The 25,377-nt window shown below is 35.0% G+C and overlaps 1 protein-coding gene across 1 annotated transcript in view; it reads left to right on the top strand.

Moving 5' to 3' along the window:
• RICTOR (RPTOR independent companion of MTOR complex 2) overlaps positions 1-25,377 on the top strand; it is an 81,075-nt gene that overhangs the window by 32,509 nt on the left and 23,189 nt on the right. Inside the window, exons 7-22 of the mRNA XM_040541935.1 lie at positions 3,227-3,353; positions 4,176-4,345; positions 4,595-4,662; positions 5,998-6,065; positions 7,665-7,747; positions 8,810-8,897; positions 9,943-10,033; positions 10,159-10,225; positions 10,344-10,424; positions 13,430-13,530; positions 15,805-15,967; positions 16,230-16,331; positions 18,337-18,383; positions 20,637-20,772; positions 21,330-21,529; positions 22,155-22,281. Coding sequence (XP_040397869.1) covers positions 3,227-3,353; positions 4,176-4,345; positions 4,595-4,662; positions 5,998-6,065; positions 7,665-7,747; positions 8,810-8,897; positions 9,943-10,033; positions 10,159-10,225; positions 10,344-10,424; positions 13,430-13,530; positions 15,805-15,967; positions 16,230-16,331; positions 18,337-18,383; positions 20,637-20,772; positions 21,330-21,529; positions 22,155-22,281 — 1,719 coding nt within the window. The remainder of the gene's footprint in view (positions 1-3,226; positions 3,354-4,175; positions 4,346-4,594; positions 4,663-5,997; positions 6,066-7,664; positions 7,748-8,809; positions 8,898-9,942; positions 10,034-10,158; positions 10,226-10,343; positions 10,425-13,429; positions 13,531-15,804; positions 15,968-16,229; positions 16,332-18,336; positions 18,384-20,636; positions 20,773-21,329; positions 21,530-22,154; positions 22,282-25,377) is intronic.

Raw genomic sequence — 25,377 nt, 5'->3', positions numbered from 1 at the left:
TGCCACTCGAGGAATAAGGCAAATTGCCATTGTTGGAATAATCAGATCAAGTAATGGTTCTGGCCTTACTGCTTTATCCTTAGAGGTTAATGCTGTCCATAGTTTTCTCAGTTACACAATAAAACATACTTAGTCTTTGCTGGTTACTGTAAGCTGATCCCTGAGAAACTAGCATATTACAGCTACTGAAGCTATTTTCTTAGGTAATGTAGTACTCTGTCTTTGTACTGGACTTTTCTATTCTTGCTGTTATTTATCTTGCTCATTTACTTCTACTGAACACGTTAAAAAAAAGTTAATGAAGACTAGGGTAAGGTTTGAATTATTTGGAAGAGTTGTTACCCAGGAGCATAATGTTAATTAGTTTGAGTGTATGTGCACATGTGTATATGTTTAGGTTGAAAATATGGAGCCTTGATATGCAATGTCTTCTCTCTTTCAGAAGAGACAATATGCTTGTTTGGCACAATTGTTGAAAGTTTTAAAGCTTAAAAAAAGGCAAAAAAAAATGGATCATCTGTGTAAGTTGCAGAGGTCCTTCAGGAAGTCTCCATTTATAAATGTTCTTTGATAATCTAAAGAGAGCTTCAGTGTCAGGCTGTAACAACTTAAATCTGAAGATGGAATGGAAACATATTTATGATTCGTTTTTATTCAGCTCATACTTGGTTGTGTGACACCAGGATCCCTAAAAGATTGTATAAAGGTATAGGAGAGGATAATGAACAGCAAATATTACAATTGGGCAGAATTAATTAATTTACACAGAAGATGCTGTTAACTAGTGAGCTGTGGAACTGGGTCTTGTCAGCACTTCAGAACTGTACTTTTCCATTCTAAAGTCTAGACAAAATTCTTTACTTCAATTTGGTAGCAAAAATGCCTGCGAATAGTATAGATACAGAATTTTAAAACATTGTTTCTTTTTTCTCATCCTTTTCATAAAGAAGAACAGCAAAATGTAAAATATTGGTCCTGTTTTCTCAATTTAAAAAGTGATAATTATGTTTTTAAAGAAGTGCAGGTTAAGGTAGTGGAACAAGAGAGAAGAAAAACAACTTTAAACTTTTAAAATTTGGTTTCTGATTTTTTTTTTTTGAGGGCTTTGAGTGCTTATATTCTCTATCAACTGTACTTTTGTTGGTAATGTTTTGTCCTGTCAGCAGTGTTTCCTGGTGAGAGTTTAGTAATTTAAGTGTCTTCAGCCATGAGAACAATGATCTGAAGTTACTTCAGGAAGCATTTCTCTATCTAATAGAAGTCATGGTCAAACTTATATTTTAAAATAATTTAAGAGGATATTTTAAAATAATTTAAGAGGCAGGTGTTTTTATTTTTGAAACAGAAGTGAAGGGGAGGTATATGAACCACCTTCCTTCTATTATTTTTTATTAATGAATCTTTAAAGACCTCAGAGTCTTTGTTACAGACTTCATCATACATGCTTATAATTCGCCTTGCATCTATTGTGCTTTGTCTTTAATATTGTATTTAAGTGTATAGAGCAGAATGAAATGCAAAACTTGTGTTTACTAAAGTACTTGAAATTGAATATTAAAAGAAATCTTTCTCCTTTATCTCTTAAAACCAAAAAAACCCTTCCACAATATAACATTCTTAAGATGCTGCTTGTGTCCTCATGCTAATTACATGTTAATGTCAGTAGAAAGAGTGGATTAGTACATCCATTCTATTGCTAATTCTTTCTTTAATACTTTTTGCTGTTGTAAAAATGAAAGACTGTGTGGGTGGGGAAGAGTATGGGTTTTCTTTAGAGCCCTATCTTAAGGCTTCCTGTTTTGTGGGTAACAACATTATGTTTGACAAGAAGTTTCTCAAAAACGTCTTAAAAATAAACTTGCTAAAGTGTTCAAATATTCGTCATAATGGTTTCTCTCTTCTCACTTGAACATTGTAAAGAAGGAGGAAAGTTTAATCTCCTTTGGCTGAGCACATGTCTGTGAGACATCTAAGGGAGCTGTAAAACGAATGTGAGACAAAACAATTTTGGGAGAGTAATGCAGATAAGCCTAGTTTTGTTGGAAATGAAATGTTAAATAAAACCTTTAGAAAACTAGCTTGCAAACGTGTTTAGATGTTTGATGGAGCATTTTTTTTGACATCTTAAATTTTTATTAGTAGAAAATGTGATGTGGTTGGGGAGGCTATAACATTATGTTGTTCCCTTTTAAAACAGATAAAAAAAAAATATTTCCCCTTAGTAATATATCTGTTTAACTTCAGTAAATGTTAGTGTTCCATAGTATGCAGCAGATATGCATATTTAATTTTATCAAACTGAAAAATGTGAGGAAATGTCTTTGTATTCAAAGCCTTATTTGGGCTGGGGAGTTTCTTGTTTTTTTCTTTATTGTGTTCATAGTCTTGCTCCTTAATCTTGTTTAAATTCTGGTTATCTTAAACTAGCAGCTGAAGTTCTCTATGGCACAGTTCTTCAGTAGTGCAAAGGAGCATTGATTGTTAAACTCCTTTATTACATCCCAAATTTATTGCATTTTTTTCTTGCTTTAATGACTATTGATTTATGAAAGCAGGTCTTAAACTGAAAAGCAAAGATGAAACCAGATGTTTAAGATCTGTAGGGTTTATGATGTACCAGTATAATTTATGGTAAAGCTGAATTAATGTGGCAGTTTTAACATCAGGTACTACACAAGAGGATTCAGAGGTGAATCCAAATACAGTAGCTGCAGCTTTAGTTTAGACTATCCTTTTTTGTAGTCTGTGACTGTCTCTTCCCTCATGAAAGTCCTTAAAAACATGAGATTTCAGTCTTGGCTAATTAGGCCAAGTTTAATTAAAGTTGAATAGATATCGAAGAATTTGGTGCAGTATGAATTAATCATCTAGAAGAGCATGTAGGCTACTTTTTGACAGTGGATAGAGTTCTCTGTTGATAAAGAAATTCTTGGAAAAGATGTGAAAAAGGCAGCAATGGTTCTGTCTGCAGCAGTCATCTTTTTTTTATCTTAGTAAGTAACAAAATAAAAATATAGAAAGCAGAAGCAGGAAGATAATGGTAAATTAAGTTAACAAACAGTTTCAAGAACAATAGAAATAGTTTTAGTATTTCCAGGATATAGCCAAGTTAATCTATAAAATGGTTTGTCTGGTGTTATCTAGGAAACAGAAGGTTGGTGAATCTGTGAGTATATTTAGAGAACTATGAAGAAGCCAGAGGGTTTTTTCTTTTTATTTTTGGCAGATGATCACTGTGAATGCTTCATTGTTCCCCAGCTCTATTACTAATTCTTTGATAGCAGTTGGCAATGATGGTCTTCAAGAAAGAGACAGAATGGTTCGAGCATGTATAGCCATTATCTGTGAACTAGGTAAGATAACTGGAATCTAATTAAAACTTTACGTGAGTGTCCTCATTTTTTAAAGAAATTCTCTTCTGGGGGTTTATATTAGATTTTTCGTATAATAAAGGGAATTTGTTTAACAACTATTGAATCAGATGTTAAGTGTTGTAGATATGTTTCATAAATTTAGTCATTAGGTTGATGTAAAACAATCGTTTTAACTTACACTAAAGATGTTAAGTACCTGAAGATTTTAAGTACTGTGCTATACTTCAATACTTGCCAATTTTTGTGTTATCTTAATACTCCCTTGCTACAGCTGATGTTTCTAAAAATGAATGGATTGGATGTCATGAGAACTCCATACATGAAGTGCTATCAAATGTACCAGTGTTCAGAGAACTAAAAATATATATATATATTTTTTTTTTTTACGAAGGATACTGTGATTAGCTGTCTTTTGGAAATCAGTATGTGTCCATGTAAAAGTTACTTGAACAGTGACCTATACTAAATCCCTATGTTGGTGCTGATTTTAAGTATTTTTAGTTTTGTATCAGCTAGTGTGAAACAATATGGGCTCTGCTGTATGGAAACTTGGTTGGAAACAAGCTGAGAAATTGCTGTACAACGGTAACTTCTTGACCAGAATTTTAGTTGATAAATTAGTCTAAAATCACAATTCATTGCTAATGTTGGTCAGTTCCATTAAAAGCCTTCTGTGTGCTTCAGCAGTGTTCAGGAAGAAAAAGATATATATACTAAACAGACAAATTTTCCATACTAAAAGTCTTGAAATGTTTTCTTTCATATCACTCATTGAAGTTACATATTTTTTTTGTCATCTAGCACTTCAGAATCCTGAGGTGGTGGCTCTTCGGGGTGGTTTAAGTACCATCTTGAAAAATGTGATTGATTGTCAGCTAAGCCGAATAAATGAGGCTCTGATAACTACAGTTTTACACCTCATTAATCATCCAAAGACCCGACAGTATGTGCGAGCAGATGTAGAATTAGAGGTGGGTTCAGTTTTACTTATTTAGTGACAGAAATTAAACATTGTATTGCTAAAGAAAATGTTTAATTTTTACTTCAGATTTCACACTGTGTTAATGCCAAATACTTAAAATGCAACATTTCAGGCTAAGAGCTTAATGATTTATGAAGAAGAAATAATGTGACAAATCGGAGTGGGACTGATTAAAGGGCAAAACCCATTAACTGTATTCTTATATGAAAGTAATGCATGTCTTTTTTTTTTTGTTTAGCGAATTTTAGCTCCTTACACAGATTTTCACTACAGGCATAATCCAGACACAGCAGAAGGACAGCTCAAGTAAGTGTTATTGCTGTTACTTGTGCTACTAGTTGTGTTCATGTAACTATAATTAAACTATTTTCCTTTCCAAAGTGACAAAATAACAGCAATGAACTAACACTAAACTATATGAAGCTGAACACAATAGCTGGTTAGAATGCAAATTCCTAAAACATTGTTAGGAATTAAAGATTTAAAAGGGAGATTAGATATACTCTTCTTCCCTCCCCTATTATTTCTTTCAATTAACATATATAAGCAACTCTCTTCAGGTATAGGTTCCTTTTTATGTTGCTTTATATATCCCAAATGGGAGTATATTTGTGCTAGTTTCATGTTTGGTGTTTGTATGGTCAGACTCAGAGGGTAGTAGTTAAGGCATTGGACTGTGTGGGATCTAGTAAAAAGCAGAGTATAAAGAGTATAAAAGCATAGGGTTTTAGCCTGAAGCCTATCCTGTTTAATGTCTTTATGAATAACCTGGAGGATGGGATAGAGTGCACTCTTGTGAATTTTACAGATGATAACAAACTGGGGGAATAACTTATAGAATCAAGGGCATCCCTGACATCCAGAGGGATGTGGTTTTTGTCGTTTATTTTCTGTGCTGAAACTCATGTAAACCCCTGCATCCAGTTTTGGGTCTAATACCATGCAGAGGTTTTCAAGAAGATGTAGTCTAACCCTTCCTTCGTGTTGGTTCATGGTGTGAGGGCATGAAACAGCAGGGAAAAATAATGAAAAAAAACGTTCCAACTTGATATAAGAAAAAAAATTTCTGTGCGGCTAGTTAAGCATTGCAACTGGCTGTCCAAGAGAAGTCCTGTAGCCTTCATCCTTGAGAGTTTCTGAGAACCGACTTGATAAAGCCCTGAGTATATAACTGGTCTCGTATCTGACAACTTCTTTGTGTAGGAAGTTGGAATAGAGACCTCATCTCTATTGACTTAATGGGTTTTGGTTTTTCCTGTTTTGTAATCGTCAAATGGCAATAGATGCTTAGGTCAGTGTAACTGAATCAGTGTCCAAATCCTTAGGCTCCTACTGTAGTCTCCCTGTCTTCAGAGTGACTTCAGAGTGACTGATCTGATAGGCCAAATATAGGTATCTATTTTGTGATACTCCTGCTGTAGAAACTCCGCTGAAAAGAACAAGTATCAATGCTTAAAAACTCTAATCTTTGTATATGCATATTGCATATATATATATACACACAAAAAAGGCGTAAGATTTTTCTTACTCTTGATTCTGTCCCCCATCCAAAAATTTCTTAACTATTTTTTACTTGATGTATTAATAACACTATTTTAGAGTAATTAACTGTGTATTGTGATATTTGTTGTTTCCTGACAGAGAGGACAGGGAAGCACGATTCCTAGCTAGCAAAATGGGAATAGTGGCAGCATTTCGTTCGTGGGCAGGTAAGATTTCTTTGTTTAAGTTGAATAACTGGAAGGGACTTTTCAGTGTAATAGAATGGTTTATTTAACTACAGAGTTTCTCTCTTGTTTTTTCTATTACTACCTTCCTATAATGATACCAAAATATGTTTTGATATCATCAAATTAGAGGACATGTACATAGTTTTCTTTACCAACAAGCTGCAGCTTTATTTTCAGTATAGAATACCATGTCAGCTATACTTTGGTGGTGGTACTTCCTATTTGATCGGTGGAAGGATGTTGAAAATAGCATCATATCATGAGAATTTGCCTTTGAGATAGTTCTGCCAGCGTGAATAATAAATTTGTTTATACAAAGAATTTTCAACAAAAAAGTTTCATTAGCACATGCTTTTACCAAGTGTTATAGCTGAAGATAAATTCCAGTATGGAACTATTTATTTGAGTTAGAAATGTTTTCTACATGAAAAAAAGTGAGCTTTTTCATTTCTCTTATGCCCTTCCCTGTAATGTTACAGTACCTAATGTGAATAATACCTCAGGGGATTTCTCATTCTTTTAGTCAAGTCAGTGTCTCACAATAAACTAATCAGATGGTATGACTACCTACCAACATTTGGATAGGCTCTTTACAGGTTATACATAGAAAAGATTCAGAAATTATAGAAAACTTTCCTGATTTTTTAAGACAACTTGTGTTGTTTTTTAACAGTCTGGAAAGGATCAGTAAGCTAAATTTAACATCCAGGTGTCCTTCAAAAGTGTCTCATGTTCTCAAATGACTGGGGAGGAAGTTTGGAGAGTTTGTGACAAGTATGAAAATTCTAAGAACCAGTTTCTCGTAGGAATGTTGTTGCATGTTCCCAAATTCAGATGCTTAGAATTAGCACCATAAGCCTGAAAAGGTCAAGTGCCTGAAGAAGCAATTGTCTTGGAATACATTACTTGCAGTGGTACTTTTAAGGCTCAGTTTAAGGCTCACTGTAAAAATCAGTGTAATGGTTAGCTTCAGGTGGTATTCTATAACATTTTAAGGAATTTGAGGGTTTGCCCTGTTAATATTAAAATATTAAACTCATTGAGTGAAATACAGTATAAAAGGAGCAAATTACGGGAAAGGCGGCAAGATTCTATAAAAAAAAAAGTGTTGAAAACTATGGAGATAAGCCCTTCTCATTTGTATAAAGATGATTAAAAATGATGGATAGGGAATGTTATTCCAATTATGCTTAAACTTGCTGTTTAGAATTCACCAGAGGTTAAAAAGAACTAAAAAATTGGTTAGGTTAAGATAGTTTTTGATGCAGAAAGTGCTCAGTTCTACCTATATCTTTCATTTTTAAGAATAAATCTTTATTTGCAATTTTGTCTTTTCTGCCATTTCTTCAATGCAAATGAATGACTTAAATTCTGCTCACAGTAGAAAGGGCAAAAGTAGCTATAGTTCTTAGTGAGGGAACAGTTGTACAATTAGTTTTGTTAAACATTGTTCTGTGGTGACACAAAGGTGAAAAATCTTTTTGTCATTTGTACTTGCAGTCAAACTAGAAATTAGATTTAACAATGTGCCTAATGCTATTCTTGTTTGAGTGATTATGTGTTCAATGTTTTCTCTAGGTATTATTAGTCTGTGCAAACCTGGGAATTCTGGGATTCAGTCTCTTATTGGGGTACTCTGTATACCAAATATGGAAATACGGGTAGGTGATAAATATTTAGCATTGAAATAGGAATACTATTGGATGTCTTAACATAAATTACATTTTTAAAAAAATTTAGTGGTCTAAACACAGTCTCCAATTGAGAGACTAGTAGCCTCAAGTTTATTTGGCCCCCAAATTCGAGTCTATAATTCTTGTATAAACTTCCTGTGTGATCTTAAACAAGCGACTTGTTCTCTGTGTCCACGAAGTGTGAATCAAAGCACACCCTGTATGTCTAACAGGAGGGAATGGAGGAGCAAAAAGGGAAAAGACATGGGGAAGTAATAAAATATTTGTATATGCTCAAATATTTTTGTCAGTGAAATAGATTATAGAATATGAAAGTAAATGAAGGTTTTTTTGTTTAGTTTAGTTTTTAAGTTCCTTTTCATTATTTTATGTAGATTCTGAATTAACTCTAGAATTGCACTGTGATTTAAATGAAATTAAAAATGTATTAATGTACTGTGAAATGCTTTCAGCTGTTGTTCTTGGTTTTACGTTCTTTAGTTTCTTGTTTGCACTTTGTATGGTAGAAGTCTCCAGTCTGCTGATAATTACTAGAAGCAAAGAGTGGGCATTATGAAAGTCGATCACTTGCATGGACTCAGACTAGATCAGTAGTGCATAAATTATTTTTTTTGCTTTGACCACAGGTCATAGCAAACTCATGGTAGCTGTAGTTATGAGTTTAAAGCATTGGATTTTAGATAAATGAATGTGTTTCTTCCCAATTACTGCATAAAACAAAGAGTTGATGGTCACAGCAGTGACTGGTCAAAAAAAAAATTAAAAAATGATCAAAGTAGCCTAAGCATCTGTAGGATTCACAGTTACAGTGCAGCACAATTTTAAAGTGAGCAAGCCCCCCTTCCCTACTTCTCTTCTCCAGATTCCCTTAGATATTAAAATAAACATGTAATCCAAAAAAGAAACCCCAAAATAGACACCAATTTTATTATGCTATAGAAATGAATTTCAAGTTCTTTTTTAAATAATGAACAAAAAGACCATTCTTAAATATAAATTTGCTGTTTTGTTTTTGTTTTTTTTTGGTAGAGAGGTCTGCTTGAGGTTCTCTATGATATATTTCGCCTTCCTCTCCCTGTTGTTGCCGAAGAATTTATTGAGGCACTTCTCAGTGTAGGTAAGTATTTAGGACTAGTTCACACAGGAATTCTGTCTGTTAAACTCATAGAAATTTGAACACTTTACCGTTTCCTCTGTTGTGAATTATGTCAGCTGGTTGGCTGTGTTAACTGTTTCAATGTATTAACTGCTTCATCACTGAATTCATTGGGTATTCTTAAGTCTGGTTTAAAATCTCTTATCAACAGTTCAGCAGTGATCAAGCTACCAGTCTAACTTTTTCTGATATCCTTACTATATAATTTGTTTGTTGCAAACAGTAGTGGAGCATAATGGAGCATTTACACAAAACTGTGTACAATACTAGAAATTAGTCATCTTTGGAGTATTAAAAGCATTGGTAGCATGGAAGTGTTGGTGAATGTCACATAAAATTCATTACATTTTCTTTTTCTATATATTGTGTATCTGCTAATTATCCCCTCTGCAATTCAGCAGACTTTTCCTAGGGCAGATATGTATGCTTTCATGTCTATAGTAGAGTTAATCATTTATATTTAGAATTATTGCTTTTTAAACCTTAAGAGTATCCTCTTTGTCTCACAAAAGCATGAGACTGAAAGGAGCAAGTCTGTCCAGCATTATTCAAACTCTGGGTATAAATGTCTGTCATGGTTTGATTATGAAAGCTTAATCCTTGTTCCACTTACAAATAAGTTATTCTTTGCTGCAGACTTGTGACTTTGCTACATGTGGATATACATTTTAAAATGATAGGTGTTATGATTTCTGTTAAACAAGTTTGTGTTTAGGAATTGGAAGTTTTATTATTTTGGTTGATATTTAGAGTCCTTTTCCTAGCTTTGAATTTAGCATCACTTTGTGCAGGAGTGTGGTTTAGATGACTTGTTGGAGATTCCTTCTGAACTAAAATTTTCCGTAATATCAAGCCTGAAGAAACAGCTGTTGAGAAGAACTATTTTCCCACAGGCTACAATTAAAATAACACTGAAATCCAGGGTTATAATTAACCCTGTTCATTGTTTTCATATACATATTTATTGTTTTTATATGTACTTATACATATATTTTTGTTGTTACAGATCCAAGCAGGTTTCAGGACTGCTGGAGACTCTCTGATGGCTTTGTAGCTGCTGAAGCTAAAACTATATTACCCCACAGAGCCAGGTCAAGGTGGGCATTTCATGAACTCAGTCTAAGCTGTTGATATTTGTTGTTGACAATAATTGTTTTTCTCCTTCAGAAATAATAAAATAAATGTATTTTCTAAACTGTTTACGTACTTTTTTTCCTCTCAGGCCTGATCTCATGGATAATTACTTGGCTTTAGTGCTCTCAGCTTTTATCACCAATGGACTTCTAGAGGTAATTAATTGACTTAAGTATGAATAGATGCTTGCTATTTCCATCCTATAAACATTTAAATAAGATACATTACATACATCCTATGTTAAATGTTGTAATTTTTTAAACTTTTTTGAAGGGTCTGGTTGAAGTGATCACAAGTAGTGATGACCATGTATCTGTTAGAGCAACTATCCTTTTAGGAGAACTTTTGCACATGGTAAGTAAGCCTTCTTGCTGAGAATAAGTAGTATAAGTAGCTCAGTGAAAATAGTTATTTTTCTAGTATAGATTTGAATTTTCTAGGAACTTCAAACATCCATTTTTCATCAAAATAATGGTTTATTTTGTATTACACCATATGTCATTTTATATTATTAAAAACATGACATGATGGGAAGGCAGTTGATCCCCCAGCTCCCAAATTCTCACCAGTTCTCCTTGCCTCAGTATCCAGTAGTATATTTAAGCTGGAGTCCTTCAAACTCACTCATTTGTTACTGTGTTTGGGAAAAGTCTACAGCTGATTTTTGCTTTTCTTTGAGTGATGGTAGCTTTGGCAGCATTCTTAGCTTTCTGTCTCACAGACTGGGCAGATGAAACTTCTGCATTTTCATTTGGGGCATTTCATATTGCATTCAAGTGACTCCCAACTTGAAGTGATCTTTCAGCATTGCTATTGGTATCCCCTGCATAGCACAGAGAAGCTTGAAGGAACCTTGCTTAATGCCTCCTGCTTCTCTTTAACATATTTTACAGTAGCTTCTCCTTTTCCTTTATGCTGCATCCCAACAAGATTAAAGTCTTTACCATTCCACACTGACAGGATTTGTACTTACTTCCGCAGCTGGAGAGGAGAAGGAATTTTAATTTTATTTTATTGTATTCGTCTTGCTCAGGTTGTGCTAGACTGTTCCAGATCAAAAACAACCAACCAAACATCCCCCATCCCCCTGCTCCCCCCTAAAAAAACAAACAAACAAACAAAAAAAAACACTGCTTGAAAAACAGAACTTAACCTGATTCTTTTAGCTGTTAGTCATGTGAATTCACAGGATCATAGAATGGCTTGGGTTGGTAGGGACCTTAAAGATTAGCTGGTTCCAACTCCCCTGCCATGGGCAGGGACACCTCCCACTAGATCAGGTTGGCCAAGATCCCATACAGCCTGGCCTTGAACACCTCCAGCGATGGGGCATCCACAGCTTTGCAGGGCAACCTGCGCCAGAATTTCCTCCTAATGCCTAGTCTAAGTCTGTCCTCTTTTATTTTTAAACCATTCCCCATTGTCCTTTCATTATCTACCCAAGTAAAGAGTCCTTCTACATCCTTTTTATAAGACCCCTTTAAGTATTGAAAGGCTGCAGTGAGGTCTCCCAGGAGCCTTTTCTTCTTCAGGCTGAACATTCCCAGCTCTCTGACTTTCCTCACAGGAGAGGTACTCCAGCCTTCTAAGCATGCTTGTGGCCCTCCTCTGGACCCGCTCTAACAGCCCCACATCCTTCTTGTGCTGGGGGCCCCAGCCCTGGATGCGGCACTCCAGGTGGGGCCTCACAAGGTCAGAGCAGAGGGGCACAATCCCCTCCCTCCACCTGCTGCCCACCCCTCTGTTGGTGCAGCCCAGGATGCAGTTGGCCTTCTGGGCTGCAGGCACACACTGCTGGCTCATGTCGAGCTTTTTGTCCACCAGAGCCCCTAAGTCCTTCTCTGCAGGGCTGCTCTCAATGGGTTCTTCTGCCAGTCTGTGCTCATGTCTAGGATTACCCCGACCCAGGTGCAGCACCTTGCACTTGGACTTGTTGAACCTCATTAGGTTCATGTAGGCCCACTTCTCCAGCCTGTCCAGGTCCCTTTGAATCTATCTCTTCCTCCTTTCGTATCAACTGCACCACTCAGCTTGGTGTTGACTGCAAACTTGCTGAGGGTGCACTCAATCCCATTGTCTGTGTCATTGAAGATATTGAAGAGCGCTGGTCCCAAGACAGACCCCTGAGGGAATGTGGTATGATTTACCTTACTTGACAAACAATTCTTTCATTTTCACGTATTTTCTTGCCAACAAGAATATTATCTGTAGTGGAGTAGTTTTTGATTATGTTTCTTGGGGATTGTTTTGTCTTTTTTCCAAATAATCATGTTACTCCAGAAGAGATGGTAAGATATCAAAATAAGCTTTGTCTTACAAAACTTAACTTATCATACATAGTCCATATCTTCAATCCTGTACCACTGAAATGAATCAATAATTTGGCCTCCTCTTAATACTGCAGAAAACAAGACCACAGTTTTCAAATATAGGTTTACTTATTACCATAGTGATTTACAATATCTCACCTCAGCAGCATGGGTCAAAACCAGAATGAATCTGTTCTTCAGTCTTTTCAGAGATATTTTTCTTTAAATAATTGGCACGATTTCTTGAGTATTCATTTAGCTATGTAGCTTAAACAGAGGAGTATGGATTAGCATATGCTATTTCTGTTGGTTTCTGGAATGCTTTTGTGCAGGATTGACTAGATGAACTGCAGTTTCAGTTCATGGTTTGCTGCAAAGCACAGGTATTTTTTGGATTTCTGAAGAGGTGATTAGTCTGAAATGACTATCAAAATATTGAACAGATACTTGTACTCTTAAGAAATTGAAGTAGCCCTTTTATCTTCATTATTCTTCATAGTTTTCAAAAATATTTGAACAACTATCTGTGTATCCTAAAGTAAAAAGAACTAAATATCAAGTAACTTTACTTGGTTAAGTTACTTGGTTAAGTAACTTAGTTCATCAGATAATTCTTCTGTGTGTGTAGAAACATTGGTAGTTACATGTATTGAATGGACATCATCAGCTTGAATAGTTTTAGATTTTCACATAAATATAGATATATATCAGTACTATTATATGTTTTAGTACTTTCTGTACATATGGTGTAAGGATGGCTGTTATGCATGTTTCTGCATGCTACCACTTCAAAAACTACTAAAGGAAAAAAAGGCTCCAAGTCCTAAAATTCCTTAATTACATTAGATTGTGCTTCAGATTGATTAAATAGATAAAAAATTCAAAATGGTATGTTTAATTATTGCTATGATGTTATACAGAATACATTTTTGTTTTCATTCATTTGTGAAAGTATTGTGAAAAATAATAGGTTCTACAAATTCTGATCCTTACAAGATGGCTGAAAATGTTATAGTGGGTTATTCTAACCAGTCTTTTTTTGTCGTTTAGGCAAACACAATCCTTCCTCATTCTCACAGCCATCACCTGCACTGCTTACCGACGTTAATGAACATGGCAGCATCTTTTGACATCATGAAAGAGAAAAGACTGTAAGAATTCTGATTTGTACTAAAAAGCTAAAATACGTGCTTTTTCCCTGCAATTGAATGAAAACCTACGTTACAAGCTTTCTGTTGGTTGAAATCATTGCTGTCTTTATTTAAAAACAAATGCATCTACATAGAAATGCTCTTTGGCTCATGCACTAGAAACTTCCTCTAGTAAGATTCCAGAAGTATATTACCGTAACAGCTTAGGAATTTAGAAAGTTTTACATAGTTTTTTCAGAACACTCCTGCATATGCTGCAATATTTTTCCTATGTAAGTTTCCTAAATGGACTATAACCTGCTGTTTGACCAAACAACATCTGAATCATGTTCTGTTCATTTAACATCTCTATTGTTTCACATTTCTTTTTTTGGCATTTTGATACAATTAAACCTCCTAACCTAAGAATGCCTGTGCCAATTCTTCTCTTCAGCTGTTGTTTATCTATAGGTAATTAAATAGTAATTGACCAAATCAGTGAATCATTATAGGTGTGAGCAACAGTAAAAATATAAAATAGGTACGGCTCTGTTTCATGGATCCTTTTTTCAGCAGAAAATTGTCATTGTACAACAGTACCTTTGTTTAAAAAAAACTTTCTGCTGCTTTCTTTATTTAAGTTTGCATTGTTAATTTTTTGCAGTTCTTTTAAATTCAACTTAAATATAAGAATGAATGAACAAATTTTATATAATGTAGTGCAGCATACTGCAGTGGCATGTTGTTAAGCAGTATTAGGAACTGTTTGGAACTCGTTAAGTAAGAGGTATATGTAGGCATATGATTTGAAATGAATGTTTATAGAAGCTTCTAACTCCTTGGTAAACTAGAAAAGTCTGAATTTTTGTCATTTTAGAAAATGTTTTTTTACTTATTTTTAAATAATTTCTCTATACAACTGCTAAGCTTGCAATTTAACCTCTGAAGTGCTATGTCATAAAATGCCGTCTCCTGGGTACTTAGCATCATTTAAGCTACTTGAAGAAAGTCAGTTTTTTAAATTCCAGTTTCTTTAAAATGTGCGCCTGCAACTCAGGGTTCTTATTTGCATTTCTTTTTAGACTATTTAAATTCTGTTTGTATGTGTTTTTTTCTTCATATAGTAAGTTATAGGAAATGTTTTTGTTAATCTGGTTGTTCTTCCCATTCTTGATCTGGCTTGTCAGTTCTTCATTCTGATAAAGTATCATAACTTCACATTTTCTTCTGTTGTGTTTTCAGTGATAAATTACAAAATCTTTCCAAACTGCTGTAAAATGGTAAATGATGCTGCAGATTGCTTCCAGAAAGCTTCTGCCTGTTTTTCTGGTTTTGAAGATTGATGTCACCAAAAGATTTTGATATTTGAAGACACAGTCGTTTTTGTTAGAAGAAAAATATTTTGTCAACAGTATTTGTTATATTAGGGGATCCTGTTTTTTGTGATCACGGCATTGTTTCATGCTCTGAAAACCTGTAAGCCTTTTCATATATTAAATTTATATAATTTAAGTGAACAAATTCACAGGTACTTATGTATTTGAAGATGTACAAAAATGAAAACATTTTCCTATCCTATGACTTTTTTGTTTATAGGAAAGGCAGGCTTACCTCCTAATTTTTATACTTCGTTATTTTATTTGCTCGGCAGTGTTTACTGCTAGCAGTGTTTTTAGGTTAACTGTTCCTGCCCTCATCAGCTGTCATTTTTGTTTCCTATATTTTCCTGCGAATTTTCTTACCTGAACAGCCTAGCAACACCATGTATATGGAGGAAGAAGTATACTACTGATAGTACGCTGCTGTGTCCTCAGGGGTGGATTTCATGGGAGAAAAGAGCTTAAATATTTCATTAGACAAAGTCAAAGCTAGCCCCCTCAAACATATACTGCAGAATGTTGATCTACAATGACATCTTAAAATACTTTATCAATTTTAAAATTTGCAATATGTTCTAGATGATCTGTGTAGGTCCCTTTCAACTGAACTGTTCTATTCTGTTCTTCTGTGGAGTCTGAAGGACACCAGTAATATCAGAGTAGAAGAAAAGGTGTTAGTAAGGCTCATTCTTCAGTACCAGAAATTCTCAAAGATAATTTTATGTAATTTCAATACAAGACTGAAGTTTATGGATGTATGAAAACTTGCATCAGGAAAAGTATAGTCTCTTTCATGGCTTCAGAATTCTTAGTGAATTCTTTCTTGAGCTACACTTATTTAACTCAGTATGTAGCACTGGAGTTCTTTTAGTTGGATAACAGTTGTCAAATATTGATTAGTCTTTTTTTCTATCAGACGAGCAAGTGCCGCGCTGAACTGCTTAAAACGCTTTCACGAGATGAAGAAAAGAGGGCCTAAACCTTACAGCCTCCATTTAGATCACATTATTCAGAAATCAATCTCAACGCACCAAAAAAGAGATCAATACCGTGTGCAGAAAGACATCTTTATTTTAAAGGTATTACCATTGCTGAGCTTTCAAAACTAATTTGATGTATTTTGGAGACTTAAATCCCACCCCATCCCCCAGCTTTACTTTCTCATATAATTCAGTAATTTATATCCTGTTGTTAGATTCATAATGCAGTACTACAACCATACAATTTGCTCTCAGATGCAAGTTACTCTTTGGTTGTTACGTGAACAGTAAGTGTATCATGTGACAACACAGACAACAATGATGCAAGGAAACTTAATGTAACTTCTCGTATGTGTTCCAGGATACAGAAGAAGCACTTGTAATGAATCTCAGAGACAGCCAGGTTCTCAACCATAAAGAGAACCTTGAGTGGAATTGGAATCTGATAGGGACCATATTGAAGGTGAGCATAAATAGAGCAGGATAGTATTTCTTATGGAATTGTTTGAAAAAACTGTTTCCCTTTCACATGTGAGCTTTGATTTCTAGAATTAATTCTATACTATATGTCATAATTTGTTCTATTTCAGAAAATCCGGATGTTATGGATTTAATCAGTATTGTTACAGTCTTTGTTTACAACCCTTAAACTGTGTGAATTTAACTGTAGTGATTTTTCCACAATTTTCTTAATGAGCACACAAAATTTGTATAACTTTATTTGCACAGAAATAGACTTTATAGAATGAGATGATAACTTTAAAGTTACTAATACTTCAGTCCAAGCGGAGTACTGCCTTGTTCAGTTTCATAGCAGTTTTTTTTTCATATAACATGAGTTGAAGCTTAAGGTTGGCGGTAGGTTATAGATCAGGCTTAAAACGTGTAGACCAAGCCACATATGAAAGCTTCGGTAATTCAGTCTTATAAGTTTTGAACTAATAAAATTAGTCCCATAGCATCAAGTTCATTACAAAGTTAACTTGTTTGTATGAAACACTTCCTAACTGGAAATACCTCTGATAGGGAGGTCTTTATCTTATGTATATTTAGTGCAAAGCTTTTAAGAGACTCTTTTTGAACAGAAAAGTTCCTTTGAGTACTTAGTATAGTCTTAGAGACAAAATAGCTTCTGTCATTCTGTGTCAAAGCTTTCCTTCTGTTGTTGCCCCCAAGTAATGTTTTTCTTAAAGTCTTTACTACGTTGTTGTAAATATGGTGAAAGTAGAAAAAAGTAGTCAAGATGACAGACAAAAACAAAACAAGCAAACAAAAAACACAAACCACAAAATATTTCTGCGTTTTCTCAGGGATTGATTGAGAAAGCAAGAATCTGTCTGCTATTAAAACTTGAATATGTAGCCTTGCTCTGCTGAATTTTGCCTGTTTACATTTTTTTTACAGTAATATTATGAAATTTACATTAATCGGATAGTATTTTTGACTCATTAATAAGATATTCTCAAGAAACTGTTCTTTGGAATCTCACATTTAGTTAGTCTGTGTAGTTTTTTCGATAATGGAAATTTTATGTAGATGACCGTGAAGAAATATTTTTATCCTGAAATGTAAGAGCAGAAAAACTTCTAAGTCAAGCTGTCAGTTTCCCTGCTGTCTCAGACCTCCTCTGCAGTATATTTTACAGTGCCCTGTCAAACAGTTTTAATTGCCTCAAAATTAGGGTCTTCTGTCTTTCAGAATGAGTAGTTACTATGTTTTCTGGTTAAATGCTAACCACTTCCCTTCCTGCTGATGTTATCTTAGTTTACATTGATGTTGTATAGTTTATCAGAGCTGTCCATCTGTAGTTCCTGAATGAACAGGACCAGATTCCAGTGTTCAGATTGCCACCTCCTTCCTCCCAACTCTGTCAGAGCCTTATGGCTGTGGAGCATTGCCTTTCCACCACCTTACTACCTACTTCTCAATGATCCCTTACTGCCTTTTTACTTGCTTAGCTTGCTGTTTAAACTGCTAAAAGAACATTAAAGGTGGCAGTGGTCAGGATGGAGGGAATAAGACTATCAGCAGAAGAGTTTAAAGACTATTTAAATAAGCAGTATTTAAGTGAATGGTAATTTCTCAAATAAATCAGATTAATAGTGAAACGAGAACAAAAAGCCAAAACACAATTTCCCCATTATGCATATCAAATTTTTTTTATTTACAGAGAAGAAGCTGACCAAAGTTGTTTATTTTTCATTAGCATGTCATAGTTTGCTGTTTTCATTAGAATTGTGGACTTGTACACATAACATGCTCGCAACATTTCCACTCCTTCTTTAGAAAAATTAAAACAGTTACTGGAGCAAGAAGTGTGGGCTTTTCAATAAAATAAGTTTTTTTTAGCTAATATTAGATGCAAAAAACATCTGTAACAATTAGGTGATAGAAATAAGTAAATTTTAGTGACTAATCAAAGACTGATGTACAAGTTTGATATAATCCTATATTTGCTGTTTTTCTAGTGGCCAAATGTAAATCTAAGGAACTATAAAGATGAACAATTGCACAGGTATGTAAAAATTATGTAGACTTCCTTTGAAGAAAGAAAATTGGAAAGCCTCGTTTTTATAATTGCAATAAGCTATTCCTTGGATATGTCACATTTCTAAAATTTAATGTGGAGATGAGCAACAAAAACGAAATTTAGATAATTAGGTTGTAATATTTTTGCATTAAATAAATCACTACATCTTAAAGTTATTTCATATTTATGACCCAACAAGAGTAATACAGGCTTCACAAACCCTATTTAATTCTAAATCTTAAAATATTACCTCTCTGACATTTAATACACTAGTGTTTGATGTCAACACTTGACAAATTTTGGCAGAATAGGCCTATAAGTATACAGCTGTAACATTGCAGCTTTCATCAAAACCTAAGAGGAAGTTGTTTCTAGTTGCTATTAATGGCAAGGGAAGTGTGTGTGACTTGAACCAAACAAATGAGGGGAAAAAAAAAACAGCACAGTGCAACTCAGGTTTCTTTCATGTCTGTTGGCATTAAGGCATTCCAATTTGTGCACGTGTGGTAATCATGTTATAAATTAGTTCCTGTTTGTCACTTTCAACATGTACATCAAACTGATTTGATTTAAGTAAATTATTTTGAAGAGTAGTTCTGTATTGGTAGGCACGGAAATCCACTTTGCAGAGATTTGAGGAAAAAACTAAAGCTAAAATGTATCCTGAAAGGCTCACGCTGCTCCATTTTACTTTTTTTAATTAAAAAGTAATCGGGCTACTTTTGTATAGTGGTCCCAGTATAAGTGGTATTCCCATTGTGTAATCATAGTCATAATTTAATTTTGCATTTGTAATTTTTTTTCCTTTACCTGAATATCAGTTGCTAGTCTGTTCTGGGTGTTAAGGAACTATTTATCAAATTTGGTGGTTTTCTAATGTTCTTCTCTAAATGAGTGTCTGTAGTCTCCACTCCTTTACCTACTTACTTGCCTACCTGGGACAGTATTACTGTTTGCTGTGTTTCTACTGCACTCAGGTATTGTTCAGTGAGAAAACTGGAAAACCTAGGATTGAGTTAGTATTAAACTTCTAGAGTTAGTTGATCCTTTCTGTAGGATTGTGGGTTACATGCTTTAACAGCTGTAAAATGCTGTTCTTCATGTTCAATTAAAACTATACTCCCAAATCTTTCTAGTTTTATTGCTGATCATAAAGCTTTTTCTGCAACATTGTGTTTTCGAAGTATAAAATAAATGGGCCTTCTGTACCTTGATTTTTTTAATGTCTTATTTTTGATAGTGTTTTTGTGATGATCTTACAGCTATTAAAGTGAAAATACAGGTATTTTTGTATAGATTCCTTCATTTCAGAGAGAAATGTTAATGCACTGTACATATGCATATATGTGTAAATATACATGCACTCACATATGTATGTAATACAGTCATATGAATGCGTGTGTTAATACCTGTAATGTGTATTTCACTAATAAGAAAATAAATTACACTTCCATTTGACAAATTTAAAGAAGCTCTCAGATTTCCTTTATAGTTAGTTTTTTGTATTGGACTTCAGACAGTGGTTTACTTTTTTAACTAAAGACAATGCTTTAGTTAAGCTTTCTTATGCTTGACATATCTGCCTTCAGACAAAACATTGTGCTCTTATAAAGCACAAATGTTTGGTTTTTGAATAAGAATTGACAGGGGGAAGCTCTGCTGAATATTTATTTCTGCAATGCAGTATTCGGGCTATATTGTTCCGTGTAATTTCAGAAAGTCAAAGTGACAGTCTGCATTTGTTATCATTGCATTATGTTTCAAATGCTTAAGTGAGGTGAATGAAAATACTGTTGCTGAATAAATATGGCAGAACATGACATTTTTTCACAGTAGTACTATTGTAGCTGAAGAAAAGTCATGTAACATAGACACTTTTTTAGTTCTTTAAAAGTCTAAATAGAACAGTCTTTGAAGCTTGCCACAGGAAGAAGTACAGCAGAATAAATTATAAACATGGGTGAGAAGGAAGCTATGTTTTTGAAGAGCACAGATTTTATGTTCCTGTGCTTAGTGTAAATCATGACAGAAAACCCTTTATAATGTATGATACAGCTACATTTCTGAAATTGTCTGGATAGACTCATTACTGATGCCTGCTACTCTCTTAACTTCTGAAAAAAATGTTGCCAATAAGCTAATTTAATGATAAAGTATCTTTAATACTGCCATCATTTTGTACTCTAAGGGATTCCTTGTCTTACTGAAAAAAATAACATTCTTTTTTACTTTCCCTAGGTTTGTAAGAAGATTACTATATTTCTACAAGCCTAGCAGTAAACTATATGCCAATCTGGATCTGGACTATGCCAAGGCTAAGCAGCTCACTGTGGTGGGTTGTCAGTTTACAGAATTTCTTCTTGAATCAGAAGAGGTAAGAAATTTTCAGCTAGAAGATGAGATAGAGTGATTAAGCTGCTGTGTGCCACTTAAAGGAACATTAATTTTAATAAAAACTTCTGTAGACTTTGGGTATTAAACCTAAAATCATCAGCATAATTAAGAAAAATAGCTTAAAATTGTGAATTAATGAGACACTGGGGAGGTAACTGTGTCTAAGTGATTTTATTAAATACAGTTTTATTGAATGCAGCTTAAGTTTCATTTTGTTTTTTTGAAATTTTTGCTGTGTCTATATGTCCTTTCTTTACCTTCTTTCTTCTTGTGTGCTATGCCTTGGGCCAGAGGACCAGGAGAAGATGTCATTGAACAGTTCTTTTCCTAGAAAGAACAGAATTGCTCCTAAGCTGTTTCCAAACTGAATTTGTTTCATTTGCCTTGAAACCTTTTTTAGTCTGAATTCGTTGCCAATAAACACTTCTATTTTGTACCTGTGTTGTTTTTACATTTAAAAAACTTAGTGACAGATTTTGATTTAAAAAAAAGTACAAGTTCTGTTGCTAATAATACTGTTGCTCTTTGTTTTGTTAGGATGGACAAGGTTACCTGGAGGAATTAGTTAAAGATATTGTACATTGGCTCAACACTTCTTCAGGAATGAAACCTGAACGCAGTCTTCAAAATAATGGGTTACTAAATACGCTTAGTCAGCACTACTTTCTATTTTTTGGTACTCTTTCTTGTCACCCTCATGGAGTCAAAATGCTTGAAAAATGTAATGTGTTTCAGTGGTGAGTGGTTTTATTCTGTTCGAATTGTGCTTACGAGTATAATCATTATGAAATTTGTAAACTGTGCATGAGGACCACTGTCTATAAAGCTGGAAACTTCAAAATTCTTGTGATTATTTTCAAGTAGAAACTCCCCAGTTGTGGAGTGGGGTTTTTTGTTGGTGAATGGCGGTGTGGAGTGGCTTCTTTTTGTTTTCTTTTCTGAAGATCATAGAATCATAGAACAGAGAAGTGAGAAGTAAAAGCAAACTGAAAACACCATCCCCTCTTCTATTCTTCTACCTCCTCCCCGGTTTTGCAGTGTTTTAGAATGAGGAATTGTTTACAAAGCTTCATGAACATTTATTTTTGTACTCAAAATCACTAATTCAAGTGTGCTGACAACTGTTGCAGAGCAGTTACAAAATGAAAGTTTTTTTCCTTGCAGTTTAGTGCATTATTCTGTCCCCTTTGGCTGTAACAGATGTAATAGTTTAGTTATTCCACTTCGTGTGAGAACTTTGTATTCTTCTGCATTTATAGAAGTGAAAGATTTGTTCAGAGTACTTAAGTTTAAATTGTTGACTGGGTAAATAATTGGGTTTAACTGGATTCAAATACTGATATATTTTTTTCCCTTCCCCAGTCTTCTCAATCTTTGTTCCTTGAAGAACCAGGATCACTTGTTAAAACTGACTGTTTCTAGTTTGGATTACAGTAGAGATGGCTTAGCGAGAGTCATCCTCTCTAAAATCCTGACGGCAGCTACTGATGTAAGTTTGATTCAATTTATGTACCGTTGTTATTTGCAAGTAGATATTTATTTTGTTTTTCAAGATGCGTGACTTTGTTTTTAAGATTTTTTTATATCATAGAACCATAGAATGGTTTGGGTTGGAAGGGACTTTAAAGATCATCTAAGTCCAACCCCCCTGCCATGGGGAGGGACACCTCCCACTACACCAGGCTGCTCAAAGCCCCATCCAGCCTGGCCTTGAACACTTTCATGGATGGGGCATTCACAGCTTTGCGGGGCAACCTGTTCCAGTGCCTCACCACCCTCGGAGTAAAGAATTTCCTCCTAACATCTAATCTACACCTACCGTCTTCTAGTTTAAGGCCATTCCCCCATGTCCTATCAATGTACCCCCTGACAGCTTTCCTGTAAGCCCCCTTTAGGTACTGGAAGGTCACTCTAAGGTCTCCCTGGAGCCTTCTTCTCCAGGCTGAGCAATCCCAACTCCCTCTGCCTGTCCTCATAGGAGAGGTGCTCCAGCCCTCTGATCATCTTTGTGGCTCTCCTCTGGACTTGTTCTAGTACATCCATATCCTTATTATGTTGGGGGCCCCAGAGCTGAATGCAGGACTCCAGTTGGGGTCTCATGAGAGCAGAGCAGAGAGGGAGAGTCACCTCCCTCACCTGGCTAGCCATTCTTCTTCTGATGCAGCCCAGAATATGGTTGGCTTTTGGGGCTGCAAGAGCACATGGCCAGCTCATGTCAAGCTTCTCATCCACCAACACTCCCAGATCCTTCTCCTCAGAGCTGCCCTCAATTCATTCTCCACCCAGCCTGCATTTGTGCTTGGGATCGCCCTGGTCCATATGCAGAACCTTGCACATGGTATTGTTGAACTTCAGAAAAGTTTTTCCATTTTGTCTTTAGAGAAAAGAAACTCCTAGTTGGTGTAGATCTTGACCTTGCTGTGGACTTCACACATTTTACTGTATTTGTGCTCAAGATATTAAGTCATTCAAACAGAATTTTCTCTCATTTATGAAGAGAATTGAAGTCTTTAAATGTGTAAACCAAGTATAACACTATCGTCTAGGCCATCAAACATCCTAAACCAATCGTGAAGGCACTGTTTTCACAAACAGAAATGTGTATTTCTAGCAGTAATAAACAGGGTGAGCTTCTAGTGTTTTGATAATGGTTGAGATCACTGTGGTGGAACTGACAAGAAGCTATCCCCCTTGGATTAAGGGAGTGGTTTCAAAATAGGCAATGGGATTTGTACTTTTGAATCAGAGATGAGTGGAAATAACATACAGATGTAAGAAAGGAAGCTCCTGAACTAAAAGTTCAAGAAACTGAGAGAAAAGAGAATTCAGTCGGGTGTAACAGTAGACATGCAAGCATTGATATCAAGGAATTGACAATTACTAAGCTTAAATATAACTAGGAAACAGCTTCCAGTACTTTGCAAGACCTGTTCTTCCTTCAACTGGACAAGGCAGAATGTATTCTAGAGTGGATACAAGAGGGTAGACGCTAGCTTTAAAAGTCTCACTGTATTTAAGAAGGGCAGAGAGAAAGAAATCAAGGATGTTTCTCAGAGGATACTAAAGACTTAGATTCTTATAGGTAAAGAGAGCAGTATAGAAGTAATGTAGCTAGTTGGGGTTAAAGGAATACCTCAGTGAAAGAAGAGGATGAGAATTCCTACTGACTATTTTTAAGTAGTGTTTTAATGAAGTGATGATTTTGATATCCTTTTTTCCAAGGCTATTTTTTGCCTAGTCTGAGCAAGGAAATAGAAGTTAACATGTCGTGAGGACTGTATCGTTATGTGATTTGTAAGCTTCTGTTAGATGACTGCTAGTTGAGAGCAGTTTAGGCTGTAGAACTTTGAGCTGTTTCAAATGAGATTGTGTCAATAGTTACTGATGTCCAGTCCTCTCCACCAACCTCCCAGATATTTTTTCCTTAACATAAAAAGAGGGAAAAAAAAAGGTGAGGCAAGGGGGAAAAAGACACCAACATTTCAGTTGCTTCCAAATGCAGCTAGTTAACAACAAGGAAAAAAAAAGTACAGATGTGCTGTCCTAGTCTCTTCAATGAGGTATATAGTTATACGGATAATTTTTAGCATTTTATTGGGAATTAATATCTGTGCTTTAGCCTTTGGGAAGATTTCTTGATTGTGATATTTAGGGTATGATGATTTCTGTTCTGACATTTTCAAATATCCAGTACTTACACCAAAATTTTGGGTTGTTGATCATCTTCCATGCATTCCATAATGACCTACTTTTTCTATTTTTTTTAATGTTAGGAAGGGAAAACAAATCTTAGTAAGGGAAAACCAAACAAAAAAATAAGGTATTAAACTCTGTAGCAGATATCACTAGCTGTTAGCAGACTAGCTTTAAATGGGGTGCAGATACTGTCTGAACATACTGTCCTGAGCGTATACAGAGCCAGAAAGCAGTTGGGAAGCTACCATTGCTGTTGAGATGTTAACTGAAAATGCGAATTCCATTGATCAGTAGTTTGGCATAATGAACAATGGGTTAATAAACACTTGTATTTTTCACATGAATAGGGTAGATGTCACTCCCCGGCACCTTAGAAGTTAAGAGATGGTGAAGCCTCCAGGTTTACACATTTCAGCTCTGGTCTGTTTGTGATTGTAATAAGGATTAGAGATCATGATCTCAAGTGTAATAGATTATGATATATTACATGATTACATGGTAGATCATGATCTATCTACTGGTATTACCTTAAGTATTTAATGCTGAACCTTGATGTATGTTGAGGTTGAACTCCTTGGAGAAAGCTATGATACATTCTACAAGTTCAGAAACAGAAGAACTCAAAGTTTGGAGCTCAGACCTAAATAGTTTTAAAGGTAGGGATCTATCTTTCCAAATACACTGATATCTTCTTGCATCAGTGCTGTTTTATGGCCTCAGCATGTGTTATGGCTACTGAGTTCTAATGCTTTAATTTACCAGTCTGTCATTGGTATGTTGATCTAGCACTGTTGTCTAAGAAAACACCAGAGACTATGTAACTACCTATTTTTTTGGCAGTCTTTTGAAATGTAAAAGAATAGGGTATCTCTTTACAGCTGGCTGATGC

This window comes from Cygnus olor, chromosome Z, assembly GCF_009769625.2.
Source record: "Cygnus olor isolate bCygOlo1 chromosome Z, bCygOlo1.pri.v2, whole genome shotgun sequence".
NCBI lineage: Eukaryota > Metazoa > Chordata > Aves > Anseriformes > Anatidae > Cygnus > Cygnus olor.
This window is presented reverse-complemented; position numbering and strand designations above follow the sequence as displayed.